General features: G+C 43.3%; 1 protein-coding gene across 2 annotated transcripts in view; it reads right to left on the minus strand.

Moving 5' to 3' along the window:
- The window catches only part of MMS22L (MMS22 like, DNA repair protein), a 71,360-nt gene that overhangs the window by 9,922 nt on the left and 40,587 nt on the right, over positions 1-20,851 (minus strand). For both annotated transcript variants that reach the window (XM_038761245.1, XM_038761246.1), the window contains 5 exons: positions 8,042-8,232; positions 5,334-5,484; positions 4,124-4,266; positions 2,267-2,409; positions 143-302 (listed from right to left, as the gene is read on the minus strand). In XM_038761245.1, coding sequence (XP_038617173.1) covers positions 143-302; positions 2,267-2,409; positions 4,124-4,266; positions 5,334-5,484; positions 8,042-8,232 — 788 coding nt within the window. The remainder of the gene's footprint in view (positions 1-142; positions 303-2,266; positions 2,410-4,123; positions 4,267-5,333; positions 5,485-8,041; positions 8,233-20,851) is intronic.

Consider the following 20,851-nt stretch of genomic DNA (forward strand, 5'->3'; position numbering starts at 1 on the left):
TCTGTAAAATAGTTTTTTTCCCCCCTGTTTTAACCTCCTAGAACACAAATTTCTATTTGAAAATCATAGGTTTTCTTATCTGGGGTACTTTAGCCCATGATTCTGTGAATCCCCACATTTAGAATCCTTGAATGGTACATACCCATTGTTCTATACGTCAGCTTCAGACCTTTGGAAGGACCTTTTCTCATCAGATATGGTTTGACGTATTTTAATACTTCGCCAAGGTAGTCTAAGGACTTCAGTACCATAGCAGATTTCTCAGGGAGCGTCTGCAAGCTGCTATAAGTTACACCAACTGCCTGTAAAAATAAGAGGAGGAGGTTGCAGTACACCAAATTTTAGGAAGTTTTTAAGATTATGTAGGAGTCGATCTACACCTACTTACTTAAAACCCGCTCTGGCATTCACACTGGATCGGATTAACTCTAACCTCACCTCGGCATTTAGCACCGTACTTTAATATGGCAATTATTACCGCCGGTTAACATCCCCAACTCAAAAGAATAACCAAATAGAAGATCCAACCACAGCTCAATAGAAAATTGGACATGGAGTATTTTGGGAAGGCGAACCATCCGTTTTACAATTCGCGAAGCTCGTCCTCTAAGAAACACATATCCGGGCAGGGAATGTGTTCACCAACTCTTCCAAGCGCTTAGTACGGTGCTCGGCACATAGTAAATGCTCAATAAATACTATCGATTGATATCTCTCTTGGCGGGGCTGGCTTCAGATGGTAGCCAAGGTAAAAGCAGACGGGAAGCTCACTGTGGGCGAGGACAAGTCTGCTAATTTTGCCGTGTTGTACGCTCCCAAGGATAATGCAAAAACCCCGTTCTCTGGCATCAACATCACCCCCTCCGTGAAATGCCGGTCTCTACACTGCCATGGCTCCGGCCTGGCATTTGACCTACCCCATTGCCCCAGAACAGGGAGCCATTTGGATGCTCGATCGATCGATCAATCAAATCAATGGTGCCTACTGAGCGCTAACTGTGTGCAGAGCACTGTACTCCTGCTTGGGAGAGGATGATACAGTGGAGTTTGGTAGACAGGATCGCTGCCCTCAAGGAACTTCCCCCTCTCTAGACTGTGAGCTTGTTGTGGGCACAGAATGTCACTGTTTGGTGTTGTAGTGTACTTTCCCAAGCGCTTAAATGCCATTATTATTATTATTATTATTATTATTATTATTATTAATACAGTGCTCAGCACACAGTAAATGCTCAAGGAATAAGAATGAATGCATGAACCTACAGCTTAGTGGAGCGCCCCGAGAACTGGAGTGAGAAGCCCTGGAGTGCTCACAAAGTACTGTCAAGTGGGGTGCAACATATGATACCATCAGGGGAAGGGTGTGTGTATGTGTGTGTGTGGTGTGTCTGTGTAATAATAGTAATAATGGCATTTGTTAAGCGCTTACTATGTGCAAAGCACTGTTCTAAGCGCTGGGGGGGGATACAAGGTGATCAGGTTGTCCCACGTGGGGCTCCCAATCTTAATCCCCATTTGACAGATGAGGTAACTGAGGCTCCGAGAAGTTAAGTGACTTGCCCAAGGTCACCCAGCAGACATTTGGCGGAGCCGGGATTCAAACCCATGACCTCTGACTCCAAAGCCCGTGCTCTTTCCACTGAGCCACGCTGCTTCTCTGTGTATTATAATAATGCTTATAATGATGGCATTTGTTAAGCGCTTACTATGAGCCAAGCACTGTTCTAAGCCCTGGGGTACACACAAGGTAATGAGGTTGGACACAGTTCCTGCCCCGGGGGGGGGTGTCACAGTCTTAATCCCCATTTTCCAGCTGAGGTCACTGAGGCCCAGAGTTATGAAGTGACTTGCCCAAGGTCACACCACAGGTAAGTGGCGGAGTCGGGATTAGAACCCATGTTGTGTGTGTGTGTGTCTGTCCATCCACCCGTCCCTGTCCCCAAAGGGCTTTGGCTTCGTGGTAATGGAATAGCCTCCCTACATACCTGCTCTTAAGATCAATCAATCAATCAATCGTATTTATTGAGCGCTTACTGTCTGCAGAGCACTGTACTAAGCGCTTGGGAAGTACAAGTTGGCAACATATAGAGACAGTCCCTACCCAACAGTGGGCTCACAGTCTAAAAGGGGTGGGGGGGGGATTAGCACAGACTCCATTCTGCACAGCTTTCATTAGCTCAAGGTCACTGTTCTCATTAGCGCGTCCTTTTTCTATCTGAGCCTTGAAAATATAACTGAGCCGCACAACCGGTAAATAAACGCACAATACCTCCAGGAACAAGACCAGGGCTCTCTGAGGGTCCTGGGAAACGGACGACAGCTCATCTTGAGTCTTCGAGAGAAGACTCTTCACTTCCGAGAGTTGAAATATTAACCGCGTCAGCTCAGTCAACTGTTCCATATACTCTTTTCCTGTTTAATGAGACGGCAGAGGAGGGAATGTAGAATTTATTCTTTGTTCATGAAGCTGACTCTTTCTTCAACTCAAATGTCATACAAAAATTCAGAGGTGGCCAATTAAGTTTCTTCTATGGAGCAAAGGCATCATTCCAAGACAAAACCTAGCCTGATGTTATTCGAGTAAAGCCAACTTAGTGTACTAAGTAAATTCTGAACACTTTTCAACCTGACCGCCTTGGCAATTTACAAAATGGACACATACAAAAGCGTAAGGAGAAGATACACCCTATAGACAACTTGCACTACACTAGAGATAAAAACCGAACAAGTAACCCTCAGCGAATAGTAGCAATGAAGAAAGGCAAAAATATCTCATCTAAAATGGGAAAGAATCATTCATAATGGAGTTTTTCTTTTCGGGGAGTTCACAGTGTGATGTCTGGTTATTTACTTCAGATTTTCCTGTTTTTCTGATCAGTGAGCAAAACAACAACAACAAAAATGACTTCTTTCCTTATGAGTAAGTTTCGGTTCTTTGCTTCCAAGGAACTAAGCACTTTTATCTTTACAGGAGAAATCTGTCACCCACAACACAGGCAAAACATTAGGAAAAAGACCAGGGAAAGGTATCTTGTAATTAGGTACGAAATATTGACAAAAACGCACTCTAATGTCTTTGAGAGGTGAATAATTTGAAAAATGAAAACATTTTTGCGCCGTACAGTCATGACCGCAGGCCACAAAATGGCAAACCACAGGAGGCAGGGTGGTCCTAGCAGAAGGAGCGTGGGAATGGGCTCCAGGAGCCCTGGTTTCTAGTCCCAGGGTTGTCCCTGGCCTGGGCCAAGCTACTTAACTTTCTGGGCCTTAGTTTCCTCATCTGTAAAATGGGGATAAACCCTCTGCTCTCGCTGTGGAGAGCAGCATGGCCTGGTGGATTCACTACGGGCCCGTGGGCCAGAGGACTGGGTTCTCATCCTGGCTCTGGTGCTTGTCTGCTGTGTGACCTTGGGCAAGTTACTTCCCCTTCCTGGGCCTCAGTTCCCTCATCTGTAAAACAGAGATTAAGATAAATCATTGTGATATTTGTTAAGCACTTACTACGTGCCAGGCACCGTACTAAGTGCTGGGGTGGATACAAGCCAATTGGGTTGGATACAATCCCAGTCCCACATGGGGTTCACAGTCTCAATCCCCATTTTACAGATGAAGTAACTGAGGCCCAGAGAAGTGAAGCGACTTGCCCAAGGCCACACAGCAGACAGGTGGCAGAGCTGGGATTAGAACCAATGACTGTGAGCCCATGTGGGACAGGGACTGTGTCCAATCTGATTACCTTTTATCTATCCCAGTGCTTAGAACAGTGCCTGACATACAGTAAGTGCTCAACAAACATTATTATCATTATTATGTGATCCCCACATGGGACAGGGCTGATCAATCAATCAATCAATCGTATTTATTGAGCGCTTACTGTGTGCAGAGCACTGTACTAAGCGCTTGGGAAGTACAAGTTGGCAACATATAGAGACGGTCCCTACCCAACAGTGGGCTCACAGTCTAAAACGGGGAGACGGAGATCAAAACCAAACATACTAACAAAATAAAATAAATAGAATAGATAAGTACAAGTAAAATAAATAGAGTAATAAATATGTACAAACATACATACAGGTGCTGTGGGGAAGGGAAGGATGATCTCATTATCCCGACAAATGATACTTACCAACTGCTAGTTCAGCATCCGTACTGTCCAGTAAGGCCGTAGGCTTAGAGCAGTACATTTGTAAAACACAGCGGAACCAAGATCGCACCGACAAGGCTTCAAACGATGAACAGCCTGAATGGGAAAATTCCTCAGTCAAGGTCCTGGAAAGGAGAGGAATTTAGAGGCAGAGAGGTAGGAAAGACATCAGAAGTATTACCGCTTTAAGGCTTCAGAAATTTTTCCTAATGGGCTTGAGGTTTAATTCCATCGCAATTCAATTCAGTTGCATTTAATGAGTGCTTTCTGTGTGCAGAGCACTTTTCTAAGCGCTTGGGAGAGTATGACAGAACAATAAACAAGACGTAGTCCCTGCCCACAGCGAGCTAACCAATAAAGGACAAAACAGCTGGAAAACCGTTCTGTTTCAAGCCACCCACTCTCCGAACCTCCATTTTCTCTATCCCGCAGCCGACCCTCTACCCCTTTCTTTCCTCTGGCCTGGAGCTTCTTCCCACTTCATAACTGACAGTCCACTATTTTCTCTCTAGACTGTAAGCTCGTTACGGGCAGGGAATGTGTCTGCCAAGTCTCCCAAGCGCTTAGTACAGTGCTCTGCACACAGTTAGCCCTCGATAAATACAACTGACTGACTCTCCCCACCTTCAAACCTTCCTAAAATCAACTTTCCTCTTGGAAGGCCTTCCCAAACTAAGCCCTCATTTTCCTTAACTACCCTTCCCTCTTTGTTGACTAAGCCCTTGGCTGTGAACCCTTTTATAATAATAATAACAATAATATAGAGGTTAAGTGCTCACTATGTGCCAGGCACTGTACTAAGCACAGGGATAGATACAAGGTAATTGGGTTGGACACAGTCCATGTCCTACTGATTCTCACGCAAGCCCCAAAGCACTTATGTCCATATTCTTTTAGACTGTGAGCCCACTGTTGGGTAGGGACTGTCTCTACATGTTGCCAACTTGTACTTCCCAAGCGCTTAGTACAGTGCTCTGCACACAGTAAGCGCTCAATAAATACGATTGATGATGATGATGAATAATTTGTATGTCTGGAGAGACCCATGAAGAAAAAAGGTAATGGCGGTATCTGTTGAGTGCATACTATGTGCCAAGCATGATGGAACTGACTTAAATAATCCCCAAACCTCGTTCAGTCGGCTTTGTGTTAAACTCGTATGACTGGAATAAAAATTTTTTCCATCGGTTACCTGTTCTGAATAAGATGGCTTAAATATCTTGACACGAGCTGGGGCCAAATCATATCGTCCCAGCCGAACAACTGCAGCATGGACCAGACCGGTTGAGGCTGGAGATCTGACGGAGCTGTGCTGGGCATATCCAATGCCAACAGAGTAAAGCCTGGATTCAAACGGAAAAACAAAAACAAAACCCCTCAGAAAAGACATTTCAGAACGTATTTATCTTAAGCAGAGAAGCACTGAGGCTTAGTGGATAGAGCACGGGCCTGGGAGTAGGGAGGACCTGGGTTCTAATCCTGGATCTGCCACATCCAGTGACCATGGGCAAGTCACGTCACTTTTCTGTGCCTCAGTTACCTCATCTGTAAAATGGGGATTAAGAGTGTGAGCCCCATGTGGGACAGGGACTGTGTCCAACATGATTAACTAGGCGCTGAGAACAGTGCTTGGCACACAGTAGGAGCTTAACAAGTACCAAAATTATTATTATTATTATTATTATTAACATGATTTTAGGGGTAATAGGCCAGTGCTTGACACTCTTAGTACACGCTGGATTTTTGAGGTATAACAACATTAAAAATATCACTGTTAATCAATCAATCAATCAATCGTATTTATTGAGCGCTTACTGTGTGCAGAGCACTGTACTAAGCGCTTGGGAAGTACAAGTTGGCAACATACAGAGACGGTCCCTACCCAACAGTGGGCTCACAGTCTAAAAGGGGGAGACAGAGAACAAAACCAAACATACTAACAAAATAAAATAAATAGAATAGATATGTACAAGTAAAATAGAGTAATAAATATGTACAAACATATTTCATTTTCTGATGTAGGTTCTCCCCTCTGGCAAATTATACCTTCTAATTTTGTCAATATAATAATGATGATGATAATAATTATGGTGGTGTTGGTTAAGTAGTCCAAGCACTGAATGAAGCACAGGGGTAGATACAAGATCATTCAGGTCAGACCCAATCCTGTCCCTGCTTGGGCTCACAATCTAAATAGGAGGAAGAACCGGTATTAAATCTCCATTTTTACAGACATGGAAACTGAGGCACTGGGAAGTTCAGTGATTTGCCCACGATCACACTCTAAACTGTACACTCATCACGGGCAGGGGTAGTCTGTTAACTCTGTTGTATTATATTCCCCCAAGCCCTTAGTTCAGTGCTCTGCACACAGAAAGCACTCAATCAATCAATCAATCGTATTTATTGAGTGCTTATAAATACCACTGATGAACTGACCACACAGCTGGCAAGTGACAGAGCCAGTGTTAGAACCCACTTTCAGGCCTCTGCTCTTTCCCTAATTACCGGTCTGTGTAACATTTGATGATCTTCTAACCCACAGAGTGACAGAGTCCCCCCACAAGGAAAGATGCAAAATAAAGGGGGGGACGAAAAAATTGAATCTAGGCCCTACTTGGGAAAAAAAAAAATCAGTGTGTGAGAAAGGCCAATACCAGCTTTGAAAATCGTTGCGCTGATCTTGCTACAATTTGATTTTATTTTTTCCCAAAGTCAGAGTAGTAGGAAACCATTCCATGGACCACAATTTTCATTCCCATTGATATTGTTGCTTTAATGAAAGAAAGTGCCACTTGAGTTCGGGTTCCCTTAAAATTTCCATTACAGGGGGGTTGTGTTTTGGAGAGCTTTTCATTCAAACTCGCTCATTCACATTGGGTTGAAATACATTTTCTGACTGAAATTTATTTCAAAACAGTATTCATTTCATTCAGAGAAATTCAGACTTGACTAAATGAAAATACGGACCAGGGTTATTCTCCAATGTTTGAAAAATATAACTACATCAAAACACTGGTCTTTTTTTGGTGGCACTACAATTTACCTTGAAGTCTGAGTGGTATTCTAATAAATTTAGCTGTGCTACGTTCATGTAAGTCACAACAGGTTTACATGGTAGATCAATTTATCGGATTTATTGAGTACTTACTGTGTGCAGAGCACTGTAATAGTAATAATGATAATCATGGGTATTTGTTAAGTGATTACTATGTGCCAGGCACTGTACTAAGCGCTGGACTAAGCGCCTGGGAGAGTACAATACAATCAATCATATTTATTGAGCACTTACTGTGTGCACAGCAATGTACTAAGCGCCTGGGAGAGTACACTACAATCAATCATATTTATTGAGCGCTTACTGTGTGCACAGCAATGTACTAAGTGCCTGGGAGAGTACAATATAACAACACTGACAGGCACTTTTCCCTGTCCATAATGAGCTTACAGCTTAGAGGAGGTGTGTACATAGAGAAAGATGTATATACATACCTAAAGTTGCATTATTAACCAAACAATACTTAAACCAAAAAATGGCTTTTGCAAATTATTTGCATTTTAAATGAGCACATCATCAATTTTTAAAATAAACGACCTCCTGCCCAATTTCTATAATAAAGTTGCAACTCCTGCATCCAACAGATTTTAAGAACTTGGTAAAAATAAGAAAAGCACCAAATAATCCCATCGGAACAGTGAGCACCGACACCTCAAAGACAGCAGCATCGCGTTACGAGACGGAGAGGAGATTCGATTAATAAAAAAAGGTAGCCAGAAGGGAATAATTGTGGCATTTGTTAAGCGCTTACAACGTGCCAGGCACTGTACTAAGCACAGGGGGTGGATAGGAGCAAATCGGGTAGTATAAAGAATCCCGCGGTAAAGGAACGGAGGGCAGACCTGCAGCTGTATCTGCGAGGAGAGGGAGAGACGCCGTCTGCGATAGTCTCTGGCTCTTCAAAAACGGAAAGAAATTCTTCCACAGGGCATCGGCCACAGCAAGATGGTGCTCTTTCACCGTGAATGAAATCGGCGCCTTTCCGCCTGCCATCCCCGCTGGATGTTCCTGGCGTGATTGTGCGTGCACACTCCTTAGGAGACAAAAAAACAACGTCACCATTCAACGCGCGCTTAGAAAACGTCTTTCGAAAACACCCTGGGACGGATGGCGTCCGTACCGTGAGGGAACCGATGGGCCCGTGGGGAAAATTTAAAGCTTTTACGCCGGGGTGTTACGCATCCCGGTTACTTGATGGATGAATGATGGCACGTTAAGCGCTGTAAAGTTCATGTTAATTACCAATGTCCACCATTAATTAGAAGCCTTTTTTCATATGTCGGGTCCAAATTGAGGAGGCAGTCACTGACCGAAGGTCTGCCTTCTCGCTGCTGGCCTGACTTGTGCTTTTCTGAAACTCAAGGTAGGAGAATACTTCGTGACCCAAGTTTGGCCCCAGAAGTGAATCGATCGACGGTATCTTTCGAGCGCTCACTGTGTGCAAAGCGCCGCACTATACTCTTGGAAGAGGACAATACGACAGGGTTGGCAAGCACGTTCCCTGCCCGCAATGAGCTTAGTCTAGAGACATTTGGGTATATAAAAATAAACAAATCTGGCTTTTCTAAGATAAGTTTCCAACTTTATCTTTTACAGGCGCAAGCCTGGGAATTTCCATCTCTGCTCCTCTTAGGGCTCTGGACCAAATGGGTACAGTATTACCTTTGCCAAGCCCCCAGACCACCCAAAAAGGGCTCCTCCCGCTTTGAAATGGTACAACCATAAACTGAATAATGCAATGGTTCCTCTGACCTCTGCATCATCATTCCTACTATTTACCTTGGGGGCAGGGATCATTCTTGCATTCAATCGTATTTATTGAGCGCTTACTGTGTGCAGAGCACTGTACTAAGCTTTAGGGAGAGTACAATACAACAATAAATAGACATTCCCTGACCACCACAAACTCACAGTCTATCCAGGTAGAGAGAGATGTTAATAGAAATAAATCCGAGATATAATTTGGGTATTTTTTTAAGCGCTTACTATGTGCCAGGCACTGTACGAAGTGCTGGGGTGAACACAAGCAAATCAGGATGGACCCAGTCCATGTCCCACACAGGGCTCACAGTCTTCATCCCCATTTTACAGATGAGGGAACTGAAGTCCAGAGAAGCACAGTGACTTGCCTGAGGTCACACAGCAGACAAGTGGTGGAGCCGGGATTAGAACCCGGGTCCTTCTCACTCCCAAGCTCTATTCACTACGCCATGGATCGTATCTAGCAACTTAGCTGGACTGTGCTTTCCCAGGCGCTTAGTACAGTGCTTTGCCCACAGCAAGCGCTCAATAAATACCACTGATTCATTCAAGTTGGGACTTTTTAGACATTTGATATCTCCAGGGGACTCTCTGTTTCCACAGTAAGTGGTGGGCAAGTGTTACCAAATAGGCCTTGTAGCCTTGAATAGACGGCCCCTTGCTACGCAGGCCTGATCAGCTAAATATCATGCTGATTAAAAACAATCAGCAGGAACATGCTATTATTCCTGTTTCTATTTATCTTCTGGTCAATTCAATTGAGACTGTGCATTAAGGCGCGGGCGACATTATTACATTCACTTTATTAAATCTTACCAGCAGCCCCGTAAAGTGAGAGCCGAGATATTTACAAGATAATGGCATAAAGCTGAGGGATATTTGACTTAACACTAATGTGGGCGGAATAACATTAAAAAAAAAAAGGAGAGAAAAGTGTGGGCAGTCTTAAAAGAACATGCTTAAAAATCCTCACTCAACCCAGTAGTTTTTTTGGGTTGCTTTTTAATCTTTTCTCCTGGCAAGTGGGAATTTTTAAGAAATTCACAGAACTCTTGAGGCTCACAAGGCAAGTGAACGGGCCCAGAATTTATGTACAGTTGTTTTACATAAAGTGGGGACTGGGGGCAATACCGACGCCCTACTTTGAGGTTGGAAACGGATCGCACGACTGCAAACAAGCGAAAGGTTACCCGGAAATTCTAAATTAATGAGTCTGGCTATAGCCACAGTAATTGCTATCAAAAAGTACCCAGGACTTTGCAGTCTGTTCCAACTCTCTGCCAAATTCCCTGAGCTGTCCACTGAGAGAAGGTGCGTGTTTAATTTCTTCTCTGGACTTTCCATGCTTAAAATGTGGAGGGGAAGCAGCCTGGCCTACTGGACAGATCACAGCAACTGGGAGTCGGAAGGACCTGGGTTCTAATTCGGCCTCTGCCGCTTGGTTCTGTGTGTTCACTGTAAAATGGGGATTAAGACTGTGAGCCCTATGTGGGACATCTGTGTCTAAGCTGATAAACTTGTATCTACACTGGCTCTTAGGAGAGTGCCTGGCACATGGTAAGGGCTTAACAAATACCACAATTATTACTATCATTGTTGTTACAATTATGCAGACTTAGTATGTTTCTCCGACATCCAATAAGCCCACCACATCCACCCATGAAGCCCCTTAAACTCATAGCTGTGATTATATTAATGACCTTTCCAGAAGCGTACATACACTCACCCCTTTCGAGATCAAAACGTGCCTCCAAAAGTAGGCCAAGAACAAATTCCATTTTAGAACTTTTTTTTCCTAATTGGTGACTAATAAATTCCTAAAAAGAAGGATAATGTTGCTCAAGATAATGTTGACACGTGCTTCACTACGGCAACACAAATGTTTGCTGCCAGAGTGAGATCTGCTCCGTAATTTACCTTCACGGACCAGGTGCATCGATAAATAGCGTGAATGTCTGCTGTCTTTTTTCCTTTAAATCAAATCCAAGCCCACTTCAACAGCTTGTACTAGTATGTGATTACAATTCTTAATGCATTTGGGAAAATGCTTCTCTTGTGTCACTGCTTTTCCCAAACTTCTTAAATGTTTGGCATTACCAGTGCTTTCCTCAAGCAGAACTACAATAAATTACCTGCCCAGACTGCTGACAATCGTCCCCTGCGAAACTGATCAAAACCCCTACAAGTTCTAGCAGAATCCTCCTTCACCACTTTCATTCATTCAATTGTCTTTATTGAGCGCTTACTATGTGCAGAGCACTGTACTAAACGCTTGGGGAGTACAAGTTGGCAACACAGAGATGGTCCCTACCCAGCTGTGTGACCTTGGGCAAGCCACTTCACTTCTCTGTGCCTCAGTTACCTCATTTGTAAAACGGGGATTAAGACTGTGAGCCCACGTGGGACAACCTGATCACCTTGTATCCCCCCAGCGCTTAGAACAATGCTTCACACATAGTAAGTGCTTAACAAATACCATCATTATTATGCAAGTTAATCAGGTTGGGCACAGTACCTGTCCCCCATGGGGTTCACACTCTTAATCCCCATTTTGCAGATGAGGTAACTGAGGCCCAGAGACATTAAGGACCAGCGGCAGAGTTGGAATTAGAATCCAGATCCTTCGGACTCCCACGCCTGAGCTCTATCCACTAAGCCATGCTGCTTACCCAGCCTCAAAGACCATATGCGATGGCTTATTTGCCATCTCAGCATAGACTGCCTTTGCCAATTGGAAAAAAGAGGGTTGCTCTTACGTCACATTTATAGATTTGTATGGCGATCTGCTGGCCTGTTGAATTTAAATTTGAGGCTTACTGGGGAAAGACAGGGACTAGTAAGTGGATATAGGTCCATTAGAGAGAGATACAAGTGCCAATGTTCTTATTCAATAATCAAATTCTCTTCGATTTTAATCACACTTCCATAAAAAGCACTTATCTTCGGGGTGCCAAGCACTGTACTAAGTGCTGGGGACAATACAGTTGAATGGGCAAGAGAAGAGGACATGGGGAGAGCCCGGGACTTGGGAGTCAGAAGGACCTGGGTTTGAAAGCCGGTTCCACCACTTGTCTGTTGTGGGACCTTCTAAATCACTTCTCTGGGCCTCAGTTACCTCATCTATAAAATGGGGATTAAGACTAAGCCCCAAGTGGGACAGGGCCTGTGTTCAACCCAATTTGCCTGTATCCACCCCAGCGCTTAATACAGTGCCTGGTACACTGTAAGTGCTAAACAAATACCACAATCATTATTATTATTACTAAAAGAGGGGAGAGGAAGGGAAGGAAAATAAGAGGAAGGCAGAGGGAAGGGCTGAAAACAAAAAACCAAAACCAAAACAAAAACCCATGTGCTTTCTTAAAAGATTATCGTTTGATTCAATGAGCTGTAGGCATTATCATACAACTCTGTTATTAGGGTTGAGAATGTCAAAGATTTTTGTTATGTTGCTAATTTCTTTCCACCAGCTTCAGGAGATGAGCTAGTTCACCTGGTTCTTTACTTTGGGGGTTGATAATGGCAATCTATAAACGAGGTGTCTCATCTGTGGGGCACCACTGATATACCATTTATCAGGCGTGCCAAAAAACGCCTCATCTCCTCAAGTGGAAAAAAAAAGTCACACTTAGGCAGGTATGGGTAGCATTAAAAGCGGTGCACAATGGATTCAGTTTCCCAGGCCCGAATTAAGGAAGACGCCACAGACGGAGGGGTGACGTGTCACCGTTTGGTGGGAGCAAAAACCGGGCTCAAAGAGAAATCTATTGGGAATTGGTAATAAAAAGATCTATATTTAAGACCAGAGCCAAGCTTTTTGCATTCGCTACATATTTTAATTGGAAAACATAGTCTACCTAATTCTACCTCTTGAATCACAAAAGGTTCAGCCTCAAGTTTTATTACCTGAAATAAAAACCTTTCGAAAACACACGCTACACTTTTCTCGTTTTGAGTAACCACCCGTGGAAGATGGAAAACGGAATCCTCTCTTCTAGATATAATTTCCTTCCATCTGATGAGAAAACCAGTTAGTTATTTTATGCGTCACAACGTAAGATATCGGAGAGGCGGTGGAGGAAGAGAAAAAAGTTGCATTCTGGCAGAAAACTATTTTCTGAGAATGAAGAAGGAAATGAAGATGGCTAAATTAGGGGTCTCAATCTCTCGGCAGTCTTCTAATTCCCAGCAATTCCCCACACCCCGAGGAGCTGCCCCACCTATCTCGTCGAAATATGGGCAACTTGGATTCATGAGACCCGGATAATAACTTGTTTCTTGATTTCCAGCAGGTATCAAAACTCCTTTCTGATATTCCTTCAGCGTTATTCCTCAAGCAGGAAGGGAACTGAGTTAGAGGATTCTGTTCTTGTAATTCATCATCTTTTCAGAGAGTAAGGTTACATTAGGCTCCAATCACCCCCTACTCAGAATCTTCCCAGCATTTGGTAATACAGACAGTAGAGCAAATTTTCTGTGGCGCAGAAAGAACCATAGGCTTACTAAACTTTTATTATCATCACCTCTGAAACACAGTAAAAATCACCGTTAGAACCGATGGTTTATTAGATCGGAGCCATCATCAACAATGTCAACTCTGCCTGAACGTGTTAACGGGGAAATGTTTTATGAGTCCCACCACCAGGCATCAATTTAACTTCCAGCACTGACGAGGCTGTAAAACTGGGAATGTGATTTACATGGTGACCTGCTTCGGTGGGGGGAAAGCAATATCTAGGTGAAACTTCTCCCAGTCGGACAAAATGCTCTGATTTGCACCATTCAGATGATTGAACAAAAAGAGTTTAAGCAATCACCGCCAATAGCCTTTATCTCCAGAGGCGCTAAAAATTGATCACTCCGTGAGCACAATCTACTGCTTTAAGCCAGATGCGAGAGAATTGGAATGATTGGTGAAATATGACGCTTTCACCTTGCACGCACATCTTGTCCATTAGGGTTGGAGAGTGGACGGTCTTCGTGTTTAAGATAAATAGCGGTTATAGAAGATTCCACTGGCAAGTCCACTTAGAGAGCCTCCACAGTCTATCTGTACATATATAAATATATATACACATACACACACACACAGGCATAGTTTAAGATGTAAGCTCATTCAAGTGCTCAGTACACAGTAAGCGCTAAAAAAAAATACGACTGAATGAATTCCCAACTAGGAGATACAGACCCAGACACATCACTGAGGGCTCTTTAAACTACCTGCCATCACCTTTTCTCTAAGCACTTAATATACAGTCTGAAGCACTTTTATCACTAGCTCTGGAGTTAATCAAGTAATCGCTCAGGATGGAAGGGACATATTGGAGCTCACCCATTCTATCCCACCTGCAGCACTCCGGCACTGGCTTAATTAGCCTTAAACTACCCATAACGAATAGGTGTTTACTTACAACTAGAAACTCTCCGATGATGGAGATTTCCTAATGTTCCCTGAGCAGGTTTGCTAGGACGGTAGGTTTTGTCATCTGCGCCAGCAGATGTGCTGATTTCCCTTTTGCCCTGTCCAGTTCCGAGAGAGGATGTTTGATATTGGCCTCACCCCCAAAACCCACAAAACTTGCATACTTATTTTTAAATTATACATTATAAATGACTTACCTATTCACATCCACATCTGTCTCCCCCTCTAGACTGTAAGCTTGTTAAGGGAAGGGAATGTGCCTGCTAATTCTGCTGTACTGGGCTCTCTCAAGTGCTTAGTACAGCGCTCTGCCTAAAATAAGCGTTCACTAAGTACCTTGATTGATAGACAGATTAAGAGAGAAGTCCTAAATGTTCCCTCAAACCACTTCCTACATCCCAGGACTTCCAGCAGGCAGTGAAATGAAATCAGTAGGAGTTCTGGAGGAGGGGAAGGGGGAGAGGGAAGAGACGGTGGAGGGGGAAGGAAGGGAGGGGAAAGGGAGAGAGGAACATCAGCAACACCAGAAAATATCTTTTCCTTCTTCCCTCCCCTCCCACCTTTCCCTTCTTCCCTCTCTACCTTCCCTCTAGATACTCGTGGTTGGAAACAGCCACTTGGGATTGACGAGATTGAATTTCATGAGTCTGGTTGGCCCTTCTGGCTTTCCCGGAGGTTGAATCATCTGTTGGGCTACTGACAGAAGTAGACTCCTTCACAGAAAAAATCTTAAAAACCTGAGGCGATAATTAAGAAACTGAGGAAAGTTTGTCCAGTACCAAAGGAGCAAATAAAAACGGAAATCCAGGCTAATTCCTGAAAGCCAGGAAATCACTTTAAAAATAGCACATTAAAGTACTGCATGCACAGAATATAATTAATACGTGCTTATAAGTTCTGAATACTTACTACAGGGAATGTGTCTGTTCATTGTTCTGTTTTATACTCCCAAGTGCTTAGGACAGTGCTCTGCACACTGTGAGCACTATCAATAAATATGACTGACTGACTACTACTAAGAGAAGCAGGATGCAAAGTGGGAAGAACACCAGCCTAGTACTCTTTATTCAATTATGTTTATTGAGCGCTTAGTGTGTGCAAAGCCCTGTACTAAGCACTTGGGAGAGTACAACAGAACAATAAACAGACTCATTCCCTGCTCACAACGAGCTTACAGTCTATCAGAGGAGATAGACATTAACAAAAATATATTTTAATCCCATTTCTGCCACTGAACTGCTGTGTCACTTTGGATAAATCACTAAACCTGGGCCTCAGTCTCTTCATCCATAAAACGGGGATAGGATTTTGAGACCCAATGGGACAGGGATTTGTATCTGATCTGATAACCTGTATATATGTATATATGTTTGTACATATTTATTACTCTATTTTACTTGTACATATCTATTCTATTTATTTTATTTTGTTAGTATGTTTGGTTTTGTTCTCTGTTTCGCCCTTTTAGACTGTGAGCCCACTGTTGGGTAGGGACTGTCTCTATATGTTGCCAACTTGTACTTCCCAAGCGCTTAGTACAGTGCCGTGCACACAGTAAGCGCTCCGTAAATATGATTGAATGATTGATTGATAACCTTTAACCTCCACCAGCTCTTAGCTCGCAGTATGAGGTTAACAAATGCCGTAATAGAACCGGTGGCTGTTTGATAGCTCATCAATAGCCTCAGAAAATCTCCCTCCCCCTACTTTCCATAAGGTACAATACCTTCTGATTTCTCTCATTTCATTCATCGGTCTTTGCTTTGTAGCAAAGACTCTAAGTAAGAATTCTACTAACCTAAAAACAAACTGCCTTGTATTTCATAGCCCTTGGTACGGCCTTAGTAGGTGGTTTAACTTGGGAAGTTTTGCAAGCCCTCTTAGATCGTTTTCCCAACTAGAAAATCCTCCTCTAGTGGAACGGCAAGGAAAGGCGACTGTCCCTCTGAGGGTTAACCGGCACTTTCTGTCAGATTTTTGGTCGGATTAACCTTTGGCTCACTATAGGGCTTGTTACTGGTTTTGTCCGAACTGTCTTTAACTCAGGTGGAAATCAATATGAAGCGAGACGAAGGACTCCAGATGCCTTGGCTACCCCGGGTTCGGGTCTGGCTCCCGCACCATTCCGCACCTTGCCCAGGCTGGGAAGGATTAGCCCGCTTGCGCTGAGTAAACCGAGGATACTCAATAAACAGTTTCGGCTGTAAACCCCTTAGGACCCATAAAGCCCCACTAGTTGGCAACAGACCAGATAAACCAGCCGTAATCTCATTTAGGCCTGAGCTGATCTTCCTGTCTTTTCCTTCCCCGGCATCTAAGCAAACCACGGAGGAGGTGGTCATATAACAGATGCGGCCAAAGTTTTGGAAATCCTACTTTTTGAAGCAAGTCTGCACCTAATCTACCCAGAGCCTGGATGATCAATGCCTTTCTGATTATTACTGGGCTACCGTTTTTTGCAACTTTACCGTTTCGACTTCTTTGGCTGACAACTTTTCAGCCAAGGTTTCAAACTCTGGCTGTCTTATGGCAAGAAAATGGTTGAAAATGTTTACTCTTTTTTAAAAATTTAGGAATAATAATAATAATGGCATGTATTGAGCGCTTACTATGTGCAAAGCACTGTTCTAAGCGCTGGGGTAGTTACAAGGTAGTCGAGTTGTCCCATGTGGGGCTCACAGTCTCAATCCTCATTTTACAGATGAGGTAACTGAGGGCCAGAGAAGTGAAGTAACTTGCCCAAGGTCACACAACAGACAGGTGGAGGAGCTGGAATTAGAACTCATGACCTTCTGACTCCCAAGCCCGGATTGTATCCACTATACCATGCTGCTTCTCTAATGAGATCAAATGCCATTAATTTACCCTCTAGACTGTGAGCGTGTCTTTTTGTCAAATTTGGGAATGAGATCAAATGCCACTGATTTACCCTCTAGACTGTGAGCGCGTTGTGGGCAGGGATGTGTCTGTTTGTTGTTATTTTGTACTCTCCCAAGCACTCAGTACAGTGCTTTGCACACAGTAGGCACTCAATAAACACGATTGAATGAATTTAGCTACGGCAATTTAGCTAGGAAATCAGGTTAATTGCTAACACCTCAAGAGCACCAAAAACAGTAACTCATGTTGTACTCTCCCAAGAGCTGAACTGAGTGCTTTGCACAGAGTGAGGATGCAATACGACTGAATGAATGAATTTTCCGAGCTCTGTGAGCCGGAGATAATGGAACAAATTTCCAACTCTAAAGTTCCCTCTTCGTAGAGATAACCAATCAACCAATCCATGGTATTTATTGGGCGCTTACTGTGTGCAGTGTACTGTAATAAGCGATCAGGAGCATATCATTTAACAGTTGGTAGACATGTTCCCTGCCCATAACAAGCTTACAGTCTACGAGATCTCCAAGATGACAGATGAGTGACCAAGAATTCAGAATACGCTTTTGTTTTTTGTTTTTTTTAAAGACCAAATCACCAACGTTTGGCAAATTTTTTAAAAAACGGTCTAAACTACAAGAAAAATGAACTGCCTTAGGATCCTCTTTCAGAGGCTTTGGTCTCAACAATTGTGATCTCTTCCTCCTGAGAATTTTCCCCACGGTACCATAATCTCAACGGTACTGACTATGGGAGAACGTGGCAGATTCCAGGCAGAGAACTGGACAGAATCAATGTATCAAATCGGAAAACCCAAGCAAAATAGCAGCATTACATTTAAACAGAAACAACTCTGAACTGCACAGATACTCTAAGAGATTTCATGGGCAGCTGATTCAGGTGAGTGAATTTACCTGCAACTTTTAACCACAGACAGAATCCAGAAATGATCATAAATCTCTATGCTCAATCATATCCTAGCCATCTGATGAGCTACTTAATGATTCCCCTCTCTCCAATCCATTCTCCAGACATAAAGGGGTCCCATTTAACATAATCATTTAATAACGGCAAAAGCGATGGGAATCAGAACCCCTAATTCTTCTAATATTTGCAAAACCCAGCTCTTTGTAATAATAATGCCACTGTGATAGCAAACTGCAAAACTGTGTAATTATACTTTAATTGTATTGTGAGGCATGCATTAATCACAAAGTTTAAGTACCAGGGATGGAATTATAATAATTCTGTAAAACAAATTAAAGCTAGCTAAGTAGGTCAGAACCACTAACATGCAACAGGAGACCTCTGGGAATTTATCAGTTAATGGCTATTTATGTGCAAATGAGTGCCCTCCAACTTTCCAAAATCCTGGGTAGCTGAAGGGTGTTTCTGTTAAGCGGGAGCTCTGCTTAACTGCAAAGGCATCAATTAAACCATTTGACTGGAATGATTTTAATTCTTCCTCTTTTCCCTGCTATACGCCCTACCTCACTACCAGAATGGACTAGTGGAAAAAAGCAGGGGCCCGGGATTCAGAAGGACCTGGGTGCTAATTCCAGCTCCTCCACCTGTCAGCTTGGGTGACCTCGGGCAAGTCACTTCACTTCTTTGAGCCTCAGTTACCTCATCTGAAAATAGGGATTAAGACTGGGAGCCCCACGTGAGACAGGGACTGTGTCCAATCCGATCTGCTTGCATCCACCCCAGCGTTCAGTACAGTGCCTGGCACATAGTGAAAGCATAGCAAATACCAAAATTATTATTAATTTTACCAATCATTAATATTTATATTATATATAATATCTTATAATTATACTATTATTAATTTACCCACAGAGATGACTGCTGAAGAGTTTCAGGTATTTGGCTAACAGTCAGGAAAAGATTACAGAACGGGGAACAGGGCCTTAACCACAGGACTGGACTTTCATTCCAGTATGGGTTTTTTTATTTTTGTTTTTTAATATGGTACTTCTTAAGCACTTACTATGTGTCAAAGACTGTTCTAAGTGCTGGGATACATTCAAGTTAATCAGGTTGGATAGAGTCCCTGTTCCCCATGGGGCTTAAGGTCTGAGTAGGAGGGAAAACAGGTATTGAATACCCATTTTGCAATTGAGGAAACTGAGACCCAGCAAAGTGACTTGCCTAAGGTCACACAGCAGGCAAGCCGTGGAGCTCAAGTCCTCTGGCTCTTGGACTTAACGCTTTATCCAATGGAACTCCTTTCGTAACGAACTCTAATACAATGAAATTCAGTTCATTGCATTAGAAATGGCGAGGCCTAGTGGACAGAGCACGGGCTTGGGAGGAACTCAGTTCTAATCCCGGCTCTGCCATGTTTCTGCTGTGTGACCATGGTCAAGTCATTTCACCTCTCTGGGCCTCAGTTACCTCATCTGTAAAATGGGGGTTAAAACTGTGAGCCCTCTGTGGGACAGGGATTGTGTCTAACTGGATTACCTTCTATCTACCTTAGCACTCAGAAAAGTGCCTGAGACAGAGTAAGTGCACAACAAATACCGCAATTATTATTATTCTCATTTTCTGTTTTAATCTTCCAGACGATGATGAAACTCCTGCATCAACTACATTTTATCCCATTCCATTCACCCTGTACCCACAGCAAAGGTCTCCTTTCAAGAAAAGAAAAACCCAAAATACCGCTCAACTTTTGGCTCACCACAACAGAAGAATTGGGCATTTGAGCTGTCTTTGCTGTAGGAAAAAGAAACGTGATGCGCCAACAAATATTTGGAGTCGAAAGTACTTCGGTTGTCACTTTGGGCACAAATAGGGCTGCTTTGAAGGCATCATTAAGAAATGTTTTCTTCGGAACAGTGTTCGTTTCAAACAGCAAGGGGGTGCCAAAAGACTAGATGGAGATTCCCTGCCTGGTTTTTACTGTGACACTATCTGGAATCCTGCAGTAATTCGCTTACCTATATTAAAAGAATTGTAATAAATGCTCGGGACGCTGGGGGGAAGGGGAGGGAAGGGGGCTCGGAAGAGGATTTTTGAGTGGCTTGGGAAAGTACAATAAAACAGAGTTGGTAGACACCTTCCCTGCCCACAAGGAGCTGACAGTTTAGAGAGGATCAACTCTTGGATAAAACCATTCCGCTCCCCTCAACTAGGAGCCGTAGCTTGGTTAGCAATCAATCAATGTCACGGGAGAGTAGTTCAAATCCCGGCTCCGCCACTTGTCAGCTGTGTGACTTTGGGCAAGTCACTTAACTTCTCTGGGCCACAGCTCCCTCATCTGTAAAATGGGGATTAAGACTGTGAGTCCCCTTGGGACAACCTGATCACCTTGTAACCTCCCCAGTGCTTAGAACAGTGCTTTGCACATAGTAAGTGCTTAATAAATGCCATTATTATTATTATTATACCACAGAGTTGGCAGACCTGATTCCTGTACACAATGAGGCTCCAGTCTAGAGGGGTTAAATCTGTTTCTTCAAGTCGCTGGCAGGGTTTAAGCATTGCCCTAGGGCTTAATTAACCCTGATGGGAAACCAACTGCACCCTCTTTTAGTTGAAGAGGAAGTGAATCAATTAATTCATTCATTCAATTGGATTTATTCAT

Source organism: Tachyglossus aculeatus, chromosome 19 (assembly GCF_015852505.1).
Source record: "Tachyglossus aculeatus isolate mTacAcu1 chromosome 19, mTacAcu1.pri, whole genome shotgun sequence".
In the NCBI taxonomy this organism is placed as follows: Eukaryota; Metazoa; Chordata; class Mammalia; order Monotremata; family Tachyglossidae; genus Tachyglossus; species Tachyglossus aculeatus.